At 39.6% G+C, this 12,111-nt stretch overlaps 1 protein-coding gene across 1 annotated transcript in view; it reads right to left on the minus strand.

Moving 5' to 3' along the window:
* Window positions 1-12,111, minus strand: part of HERC3 (HECT and RLD domain containing E3 ubiquitin protein ligase 3) — a 66,029-nt gene that overhangs the window by 38,784 nt on the left and 15,134 nt on the right. Inside the window, exons 3-5 of the mRNA XM_042467136.1 lie at window positions 3,842-4,001; window positions 1,649-1,725; window positions 1-218 (exon numbers count right to left, since the gene is read on the minus strand). The exon at window positions 1-218 is cut by the window's left edge and continues 1 nt beyond it. Of these exons, the coding sequence (XP_042323070.1) occupies window positions 1-218; window positions 1,649-1,725; window positions 3,842-4,001 (455 nt within the window). The remainder of the gene's footprint in view (window positions 219-1,648; window positions 1,726-3,841; window positions 4,002-12,111) is intronic.

A 12,111-nucleotide genomic window follows, 5' to 3' on the forward strand; every position in this document is an offset into this window, starting at 1 on the left:
CTCATCGCTCAATCCCAGTTGTCCTGAGGTATTCTTCCCCCAACCAAAAACAGCTCCTGAGAGAGACAAGGCGAAGCTATGAGCTCCTCCAGCAGCAACCTGAGCCAAGGGGATCCCATGAAGTGATTTGACACGCTGAGGGATGGCTTGGGAGGGGAATTCTTTACCCAACCCCAGCTGCCCATGGGTGTTCTGTCCCCATGCAAAGAACTGTCCATCTGGAGGAGAAAAAACACACAGGTAACAGTAGTCAGAAAAGTAAATCCCTTGTTATATCACAGGAGTACACTCACAGAGAATTATTCTGCTGTATAAGGAAAACAACAGGAGGAAGAAATCATATCTTGAGATAATTTAGTTACTATAAATTACACCAGGAGGCCCACAATTCAAAACACACCAAAGTCATGAATTTATTGGTGGTTCTCTCACTCACCCTCAGCATTCCACTTCCAGGTTCATGTTACCTATAGGATCACCTCCTCCTGTATAATCCACCCTATACACTCGGGTCCTTTACTCCAGTCAGCCAGGGCTAGATTGGTAACTGTCAACTTTTTCTTCAGCCACCCCTAAACTGTGGAACAACCTGCTGGAAGAGATTCGACAGCTGAATATACTGTCTAAATTTAAAACAGCATCAAAGACCAGTCTCTTCCAGTAGGCGTATCCAGATGATTTTTACACTGTGAATTTTGAATGATGAATTTTAAAATGTGGATTGTTTTAATATGTATGTACTTTGTTCTTTTAAATCAGTGATTCCCAAACTTTGCTCCACCACATGTTTTAGACTTCAATTCCCAGAAGCCCCAGACAACTTGGCCAACAGTCAGGAATTCAGGGAGCTAAAGTCCAAAACATCTGGAGGACCAAAGTTTGGGAGCCACTGTTTTAAACTGATGGGTGTTTTTCACTGATGTTGTGTACTTATTAATCTGTTGTTGTTCCTCTCCTTGATCCATGGGGAGAGGGAGATAAAAAATGATGATGATGATGATGATGATGATGATGATGATGATGATGATGATGATGATGATGATTGCAGCAGTGTGGGAAAAGTGTAGCTTGTGGGTTGCATGGATTGTAAATGGGTACACATACACATACACACAAACAACTCAAGAAGACCCATAGATTAGGGAGACAATTTTGCCATGTTTTTGTGGGCTTTGCAAATTGAGGCCTTTTTTCTCAACAGTGGTGAATATTCTGCACACCCTCAGGGGGACATTTGGAGGAAATTGATGGGATTGGGGTGGCTCTCCAAGGCCCAATATGTTCCCCTCAGTCCAAATAGTTGCCCACTCCTGTTCTATAGCATAGTCCCAGGAAGTAAAATAATAATACCAACCCATTTTACAAGGTTATTATGAGGACAGAGATTAATATGCATGCAAAAATATTGTGTAAATACAACATATTAGTAGAGGGAAAACCATAGCTCTCTGAAAGAATACAATATGCCCTGCTACAAATAATGTTATAGAAAACATTTGTTTTTTGGTTTGGTTTTCAAGTACTCTATTAAGATTAAGCTGGATTTTTTTCTATTAAAATTTAGACCTGGGTGACCTTTTCAAAATTTAATCTCACAGACCAGCCATAGTAAGAACTGTTTAACTATTAAACATTAATAATACTATACCAGCTGCAAGAGCTAAACAATGCCAATTCCCGCAGGAGACCTGAAGTATCATCTCTTGGTTCAGCTTTTTTATTAACCTGAACAGAGAAAAAAGATACATCTTTAAAATAAGGGAAATACACACTAGTACATTCTATTTAATTTTTACAAATGCATTCTTGTAAAGCAGGATTAAATAACACAGAAGACATTCCCTTCACCTTAAGACAGATTTGGCTTTCTTTTTAAAATACTGCAGACCAAAACAGAAAATGTAGATGTGATTAAATATAAGTTTAGGGGGTGTGTTTTTTAAACGATATTTTACCACAGAAAAACCGCTACAGATTTAAGGGGTTTCTACCACAAGCTAAAGAAGCAAACTCTATTCATTTATAATTTACCTTGAAGAACAGCTGTTTTTAGTTACAGGAACATTTCAAGAACCTGTTTCTCCCAGTCACCTCTTTCTTCTCTTCCCCCACCCTCCATATATGCATCAATATGGGAACTATGATCACTAGAAATAAATGTAATAGTGAATTTAAATCTGAATTTTTCCCCAAGTATCCTAGTGTATTTTAGATGAAAAGGAGGAGGAGATACTATATTAATAATAATATTAATGGCATTCTGCAAAGGAACTGCAAAATACAACCTAACAAGGAATGTAAGGAGGATGTAATAGTGCAAAATGAACCAATTAATGTACATAGTTTTCTCAAACTCTCACCTTACATGTAAACACCCGCACAAAAAAGCTTGCTTTTGGCCTCTCTCTTAAATAAAATGACAGCCACTGGTCTACTTTCTGGATACAGGCATTCTCTAGGGCAGAGTGGAGAAAGTGCAGCCTTCCAAATGTAGGTGAACTGGAACACCCAGTCCTCTTCACCGTTAGCTAGAGCTGCTGAGAAGCACAGTCCAACATATGGAGGGGCTGGATTTTATCTACACCTAGAGTAAGAATCACAACAGAGAAAATCCCACCAAACCTTCTGAGAGGTTGAGAAGGATCTCTCTCAGATTGAAATGTGCAAAACGGTTGCAAAGATCTATGGGTAGCTCCTAGACCAAAGTTGGCTGTTGTGTTTAAAGCAAATAACTCCTGATTTTTTAACATTGATTTTTTTTAAAGTGTGACTATTATTACTGTTTTCCAACCCTCTCACTCGAACAATGACTATTTGAATTTAAGCATTTTAAGTTTAGCAGTTTATCTATTCTTCGGCCACAGTCAGTTGCTTCTTTTTAATCACTTTATTTTATAGTGCAAGAAATGCCCTTTAGAAATTAATCCTTCAATTAACCTAAGTTCAACCAAAACTACTTGCTTTAAAAGAGCACTTTTTTAAAAATATTATTATTTAAGCTAGTGGCTATAACATCTGAAGTACATTCTGTGATTTAATTTTCTGATTTAGGCTTATATTGGTGTAGTCCTACACATTAAACTGATTCAAACACTAAGGAAGTGGGGTTTTTTGCTTATATTGGTGTAGTCCTAGACATTAAACTGATTTAAACATTAAGGAAGTGTCTTTTTTATTTTAAAAAAACCTAACTTTTTTCACAACCCTATGCCAAATCCAACAGCTGTACAGTCAGTGTGCATAGAAAAAAGTCATCCATATGTACAAACACAAAATCTGTCCACATAAGGAGAGATGATCTCATTGGTTCAAGATCTTCTATCACATCTACTGCTGTGGATAAAGAGCCCCTTCTTATGATCCAATGTGCAGCCATTAGGAGTCATGGCTGCTGCATACGACTCCACTCTCCTAATATACCTTATATACTCGACTGTAAGTCGACCTCATGTATAAATCAAAGGCAGACTTGGGGGTCAAAATTATGGATTTTGATATGACCCATGGGTAAGTCGAGCATAAAATATAGGGGCATGTAATGAAAAATATAAAGAACAAAGCGAAGGAGAAAGATGCCGTAGAATTTACAAAATTCCAACAGGCATAACTGTGCTCACCCTAAAGATAAGAGTTAAAAGTACAGTACTTACATTAATAAGTCAACCCAGGTTTTTTGGGTCCATTTTTTGTCTGAAATTTCTAGACTTATACATGAGTATTTACATTACTTGGAATTGGGGTGGGAGGTGTTAGTTTCTTAGTATATGAGACCTTCCACTATAGATATACAATGAGATAAACTACACAAGAAAGCTCAGCATCTGAAAATTATTATGGCTACCTTGGTACAGCCACCGAGTCTACCGTTGTTGTGAGACCAAGCTGTCCATCGCTGCCAGCCCCCCAGGAAAAAAGCTGGCCTTGGTCACTGAGGGCCAGGCTATGAGATTCTCCACAGGCAACATGAATTATGTGCTGATCTGCTAGTGCTCCAATTTGCTCTGTGGAAAGACAAGAAAACAGTTGCTTATGCACACCAGTCAACTGACTACCTACTATATCTTGGCTGTCATTCAAAGCAGAAGGGGAAGAAAAGAAGAAGGATAAAGATCAATTGATTATCCGTTTTATTCTGTATTTTGTGTTTCTGTGTGTAGCTTTTTTGCACTGTAGTTTACTATTGTATTCTAGTATTTATTCTAGTACTGTATTGTATTTTGCTATTTTATATTGAAGCAGTTATAAATGTTTTATTCTGTTATAAACCACCAGGTACATCGATCGCAATTCGCACTACATAAATAAATGAGAAGAAGAAGAAGAAGACTGGTGGAAACAAAGCTGGTTAGGCACCTAAGTGGAGAAAAGGCAGTACTGTAGTTCAATGTCAGAATGCACCATTTTGGTAAGATCCAAAGAGCTATTTGCAGCAATATTTTCCCCTAAGAACTCTATGCAACCATACTGAACATAATAAAATCAATGAAGAGCTGAAGTATAAAAAAAGAATAAAATGTTAATGGATTTTCTCAAAGTTATGATTTCTAAATTATGTAAAATGTACAAAAGATTTTTTTTTAAATTGATAATGAAAAAAGACCTCCAATCTCATCACAAATCACTTGAAAGCTCCCTTCAGTTTTAAAAGCAGATTGCCATTCAACTGATCAAGAAACATTGATCCAAACTTCTCGTTGAGAATCAAAACTGGCTTCATACTTCTTTGAGTTCCGGGCTTTGGGGTGTATAAATATGCCAAGTTCGTTCCCTAATGGCATTACTGATTATCAGAATTCATGCAACATGTATAAAAAGCTGGGACTCTCCTGGCCACAGCTAATAAGAAGATCAATACAAATGGGAAAAGTTTTAATTTGATCCCACCATTTCTACCCACCCACATCTTTTATGTTACCTTTATGCTAAGTTTTATCACAGCTCTCCTTCACACAATTGCTAAAATGGAAATAAGCACTATTTTTACATTTTCAAGGTCTCCCTGTACATGGTACAGGTGGAAAGGAAAAGGATACCCTCCTCATATGCATTCAGACAATCCCTTCTGCTTCTAAACATTTGAAAGGGAATGTTTTAAAACCTGACAGCTAAGTCACAGAATCAAACAAGAGCAGCCAGAGGAAGTCATATCTGTTTAATTATGTCTACCCTATTAATGTTTAAACTACGTATGGAGGAGGGGAGTGATTTTAATATCACAAGAGATGCACACATGAGAGAAGCCTCTACCTCAAAAAAATATGGATGCCACCATCAAATCTAGTTTGCTTCTCAGGAACAGTCATAGTCTAAAAACTCTGACAGGCCCTGACCTGTACCAGAAACATGTTTTTTAATGTGCATGCAACAGTATGATTAGTGTATTACACCAAACACATTTCCACATCCCATTAAAAAAATTAACTAAAGGTAGTTATGCATGAGAAAGCCAGTTCTCCTTCAGCATTCCCTCCTCATTACTCTTAAGTAAGGTGCATGAATGAAATAATCTACTACTAATTTTAGCCCAGGTTGAGGAAACCTCTGTCTGTCCAGACATTTTGGACAACTCCTATAATGGCATGCAGTGGCTATATGGGTGCGGCAGATGAGAGCAACAGAACAAATATTTGAAGGGCCAAAAGGTTCTCCAACCCTAATGTAAAACAGCTTATGATAAAAGCAAACTATTGGTGTTACTTTTAATTTCTGCAATATATGCATCTCATGAATCCATAGAATTGCAGAACTTTTAGTCTAATTCCCAACTGATACAGGAAATCTGCAGCTACAGCACCCCCAACAGATTCAGCCTCTGTTTGACCACTTCCAGAAAACATATCCAGGGATAGATGTGCTGGCCATACAGCAAAGAACAATAACATTCAAAATCCACAAAACAGTGATACTCTTACTGGGGCCAACCAATATATGTTTCAAGATTTTGAAGCTTCAGTGGCTTCTTCATCAACCAATAGTGACAAAAATTATAAGGGAGAAAAAAAATATAACAATGTTAGTCACAGGCCTACATTTTGCCAAAATGTTGTTGTTGTTATTGCTGCTGATCTCAGTTAAGATCTTATGGAGGGTATCCATGCAGAGAGGCCACTCATCCTTCTGGCCATGTGAGTTCTCAGAGACAAAAAAGTCATAAAGTCCAGAAAATAAAATTTAAATTCTGTTAGAATTTATTTCCTGGACTATACAACTCTTTGTCTCCCAGAACACACATGGCCAGAAGGAGGAGTGCCCTGACTGCATAGATATTCCTCCATACCATCTTAACTGAGATTAACAACATCTCAACTGTCACCAACAACACCAATATCATTATTTTTTCCTCTGTATAATTTTAACACCTTTGCCGGATGAAAGCTTGCAACATGTACAATAGGCCCTTGGTATCTGCTGGTGTTTGATTGCAGGACCCTCCATGGATACCAAAATCCATGGGTACTCCAGTCCCATTAAATATAATGGCACAGTAAGGTAGTGGCCATTGTATAAGATGGCAAAATCAAGGTTTGCTTTTTGGAAATTATATACAGTAATTTAAAAATATTTTCAAACTCATCCATCCAGTGAGCACAACAAGTTATGGCTGCTGGAATTTTGTACGTTCTTTGACATTGTTATCCTTTGCTTCATCCTTTTGCTCCTTTGTTGTACACCCCTAAGTTTTACCCTCGACTTATCCATGGGTCGAATCAAAATCCACAATTCTGACCCCAATACTTGCCCTCAACTTATATATGTGGTCAACTTATAGTCGAGTACATATGGTAATCTGAGTTAACCTTATCGACGGCCTGAAAAAATACGGTTCCCAGTATCCTTCAACAACTTTTCCAAGGTCTCATCTTACTCTCTGGGTCAGCAATGAACAATCACTTGTTCTGTGTTATCTGCACAGCAGTCCTGGGTAGGATAGTTCACACAAACACACACACACCACTTTGTCCACAACTCAAAGCAGCTCTCTGAAAGGCTTTAAAAATGTTTTAACTAGGGACAGGAGTCCTCAGCATGCAAAGCACATGTTCTACTGTTGAGCTGCCCCAGTTCCCAAAGGAAGTTCTCAGCTTGTTAGGAACACACCAGGAAGCACAGAAAGGCTTCTGTGCAGATGGTGTACAGAAAAGACACTGACATTGCTGTTAGGAGTTTGTGAAACTGAAAATAGCTTTTAAAGCGAACAGCCTCCATTTTCCACTTCAAGTAGCAACAGAGATAGGGATGATTCACAGTCATATGGAGTAGTTCCTTTCCAGATGGAATGTGCTTTAGGATCCACAGCTTGCCTCTTTTAATGTCACTTGGGATCAGAAGACAGGACCCACAGGAAAGACTGAAACCCCCTGATGAAAACTCTAGGACAGAATATATTTCAGACCCTTAGAGGAACAGCTAGGAGGCGTAAAATTAGGGCAGTTCTTCAGTTCATAAATCATTCATTTTCTTCCTCTTCCTAGATGATGAAGGATCATACAACATGCCTTGCATTATCTAAATTTAATTATATTTACTAGGATGAATTTACAGATGCGTTAGTGCACACTGTGGAAGTTTAACCGGACATAATTAATCTACAGCTTGGTTTCTGCTCTGAAGCTTTCTCTGCAGCACAATATATACCACAGATGGCCTTCAAAAACACAAGAGGACATAGAAACTGGAAAGAAACATGTCTAACAATCAACTTCTGATAGATTACATTGACTGTTTTCTGTTATCAAGAGCCAGCGTGGTGTAATGCCTTGAGTACTAGGGTACTAGTGATCAAAGGTTTGATTCCTCACTCGAGCATAAAAACCCATTGGGTGACCTTGGGCAAGTCACACACTCTCAGCCTCAGAAGATGGCAACAGCAAACCCCTTCTGAAGAAACCTGTCAAGAAAATCCTAAGATATGGTCACCTTAGGGTCACCATAAGTAAAAAATTACTTGGAGGCACACAACAACATACATACATAAGTACTTAGGGCTTCAGCGACACAGGAGTTATTGGTTTATTTTTGGAGGATCCCAATGATGGATAAGTCATCAGTCAGCCACCCTAACCTATGAGCTTTCGGTGTTTTAGGTATGCTTCAGTTCTGTGGGAAACGACGAACTGCAGGAAGCAGAGATATAGACATTAAAATTTGGTTTCCTGTACAGGACTACACTGTAAGCCAATACTCAAACATCAGGCCAGCAATCATAACATAAGGATGAGCAGACATGAATTATGGGGAAGAGCCTGGTTTTCTGGGAATTTCCTTAGCAACCCAAAGGATGTGGTGGGCCATGCTTTTTATAAGGTTTATTTCAAGGGGAAATGTTTTGTTTTGTAATATACAGCCCAAATCGAAGAATGTAAAAATTATCTTTTTAGATTGAAGCTCCCAGGGTCACCCAGCCAACACAGCTACTGATTATACGCAAGCTAAAACATTCTGAGAGCTGTGGTAACAATTGTAGAAGTAAGCTTCTCCAAGCTCTGTTCAACAGCACTGAATCAGCTGGATTTTAAAAGCAAACATTTGTGGAATTAAAATCTGCAAAAAGAAAGACTGCAAGAAGAATGCCTTATTATTTGCTTGTAATATTTGGTGGCAATTGAAAAGGGAACTAATTCAGCTGAAAGTATAAATTCTACTAGCTCTACTATAACTGCTTCTCCCTCACCAGTGTACTTTTATACAACACTTACCATATGAATAAAAATGATGCAGCCCCCCCCCATGTTTTTCAGCTGCATCTGCCACCGGCCCTAGCCAGCACAGCCACTGGTAAGGAACAATGAGAATTGCTATCCAGCATCAGATCCCATCTGATCTTGGAAGCTAAGTAGGTTCAGCCATGGTTAATGTTTTGATGGGAGACTGTCAAGGAATAACAGGTTCTATATTTCAGAGGAAGGAATTGACAAAATCACCTCTGACTATTCCTCTCCTAAGAACCTATGGGGTCACCATAAGTTGACAGGTGTCTTGAAAGCACATGCACACATTCACACACGCACGCGCACACACACACACACACACACACACACACACACCATCTGGAGGCCTGCATGATTCCCACCTACTTGAAGGCATTTTTGTAAATTTGTCAAATTGTCACTTCTCTATGTCTGGTGGAAGATCGCCATCATAGTGTATATCTATGCTACACCACTGCAGGAGTTAGATACTACTGGTGGTAGCTGGTGATCTCCACACCAGCGGGACAGTGAATCTGTTCCAGATTTTAGTCCAGATACTAAAAGAGCTATCCAAGGTGTTGAAATCTGTCTTCAGCACCTCAGACAGCACCTTGAAGTTCAGACCAGGGCAGATTTATCTCCCCACTGATATAGGTGCTGTTGGGTATCACTTTAAAGGTTATAGGTCCACTCTGAAAAATGCTGGGAATTATGGCAGTGCAGGGGGCCCTAGTGGTGCAATGGTTAAATGCCTGTATTGCAGCCTTTCACAGCCACAAGGTTGTGAGTTCAATTCCAGGGCTCCAGGGTCCACTCAGCCTGGCATTCTTCTGAGGTCACTAAAGTGAATACCCAGCTTGTTGGGGGCAACTGACGTGCACATTTAGGGAGTGCTTAAGTGCACTGATAAGAGATATAGAAATGTACTTGCTTGCTACTTGCTATAGTACGGTGAAGTACTCAAGATTCTCTATTAACGAACTTTAACTTTATCAAACTACAAAGGCCCAAGATTCCACAGGATGGAGGCACGGCTGCTAAAGTGGTATCAAACTGTTATAACAGTTATAACTGTTTAGTGTGTAGATGCACTCACTGTCTCCCCACAACAATCCTTGAACATACAAGATGAAGCTTTAAGAAAAGGTAAGGAACTTGTGGCCCTCTAGATGTTGCACTACTATGCTCAGCATCCCTGACAACTACCCATGCTGTCTGGGATGATGAGAACTGTAGTCCAGCAATTCCTGAAGGTCACACATTCTTCAATCTTGCTCTGAGGCAGGGGTGGGTAAAGTGTTCCTATGGGCTGCATGTGGCCCCTAAACATCACGTTTTAGCCCCTGAAGCTCCCTGGCAGTTTCCCAAGCCCCCTAAAACTGGAGACAAATTGGCACACATTTTTATCAAAACCCCACCCCAAACATATGGAAATCTCAAAGCCATGATTGGTTCCTTCTATGGCAGATGTTTTTCCTCACCAGAGAATAAAAGAGTGTGCAAAGGGCCACCCGCACCTATCCATCCCCCCCCCCCAAAAAAAAATCACCACTCTAAAAGACAGCTTCCTGTATATAATATTTTAGGCAGGATTTTTTGCTCAAGTCCCATATAATGGTGATTGAGTAGTCACTAAAAGTATCTAAGACTTAGGGGCAAGACAGGTGGTCGAAATAAGGAGGTTTCTGGCCGGCTTCGATATGGGGCATTTAGATGACCCTCATCTTGAAGCTGTCTGGAAAGCACATCTAAGCCATGCTATGGAAAGAAAAGCCGGACTAAAAAGGAGCTGGATTTTCCCGCTTCTTCCCAGAAAGTGCACACCTTCACATGCATGTATAAATGCAATGGCGTCAGGGCGGCTCTAAAGAAGCACTCTTTCCAAGCCCTAACCCTAATTGTGCTTGTAAATGCCCCATTACAGGAGCACATTGAAAAGGGATGGAGCTGCCATACTCAAGCTTCTCCTGTAGCTTTAATGGTTGTGTAGAAGAGGGAATTTCAGCAGGAGTTGTTTGTCATGCAACCAGCTAACAAAAACACCTGCTGAAATCCCCTCTTGTACACAACTACTGAAGGTACAGGAACTCTCCAGTTTTCATTTTGACAATCATACATGCTGTGGAATTTTGGGTACTGTAGTCTCCAAAAAGTAGCTTTTCCATGCTATACAGTAATCCCAGAGTATGCTTTCTTGAATCCTGAAAGTGATTATTGAGCTGTCTTGATTAGAAAGTGTTGGGAGCGTTATCCTCTATGAATGCACCTGATCTATTTTTAAAGCCACTTAAACTGATGGCTATAGTTACATACAACAGCAGCAAACGCTATTGTTTAACTGTACACTATATGAAGAAATACTTCCTTTTGTCAATCTTGGCTCTGATACCATCTAATGAAACTGGATAAGGAGAAAAAGGAAAAAAATCTCCTGTTGACATACAGTGCTAGCAAAATGTACCATAACATCATATTTCCAATTTTCTCTGTATGGCTGTGAAAGCTGGATAGAGATGAAAGCTGAGAGGAAGATAATTTGTCTGAAAGAAAACAAGCTTGCTCTATCCTCAATGTGGCCTTCCCTTCAAATATTTAAACTTGGCTATCATGTCACCCTTTAAGCTTCTCGTCTCCAGGCTAAACATACTCAGCTCCCTAAGCCACTCCTCATAGGGTGTGGTTTCCAGACCTTTCACCATTTTGGTTGTCCACCTCTTGACACACTCCAGTTTGTCAACATATTCTTGAATTGAGGTGACCAGAACTGGGCATACTATTACAGGTGAGCTCTGACCAAAGCAGAAAAGAGTGGTACTATTACTTCCCTTGGTCTAGACACTATACTCCTATTGATGCTGCCTCACATTGCTACCTCATGTTCATCTTATGGTCCACTAAGACTTCTACATCCCATTTATATGTCAGGTCAGGTGTTACCCATCTTAAATCTGTGCATTTCATTTTTACTGCCCAAGTGTAGTATCCTACATTTCTCCCTGTTGAAATTAATTTTGTTAGTTTTGGACCCGTTTTCTAAACTGTTAAAGTCATTCTGAGTTCTGATCCTGCTCTCTGCTAATCTCCTAATTTTGTGTCATCTGCAAATTTGATACATATGTCCTGTATTTCATGATAAAACATTTTGAACAGCAACACAGAACCCTGTATGACCAATAATGCCCATCATCATGACAGGTGAGCTGTAGTAGCAAGCAAGGCTCAAGTATCACAAAAACCCTATTAATAAAAATTAATCTGTCTAGCATGAGTATTTCTTACTCTCCCTGCAGTACCCCCAACTGCAGTGCTTCACTCTTCACTTCTGAAGCTTTTCCCAACCTTGATTCCTAGGTGACACCCTGCCATCCTTCCGGACAACATGCATATGGACTCAGGTATGATGGAAATTATAGTCCAACAA

This window comes from Sceloporus undulatus, chromosome 5, assembly GCF_019175285.1.
Source record: "Sceloporus undulatus isolate JIND9_A2432 ecotype Alabama chromosome 5, SceUnd_v1.1, whole genome shotgun sequence".
Classification (NCBI taxonomy): domain Eukaryota; kingdom Metazoa; phylum Chordata; class Lepidosauria; order Squamata; family Phrynosomatidae; genus Sceloporus; species Sceloporus undulatus.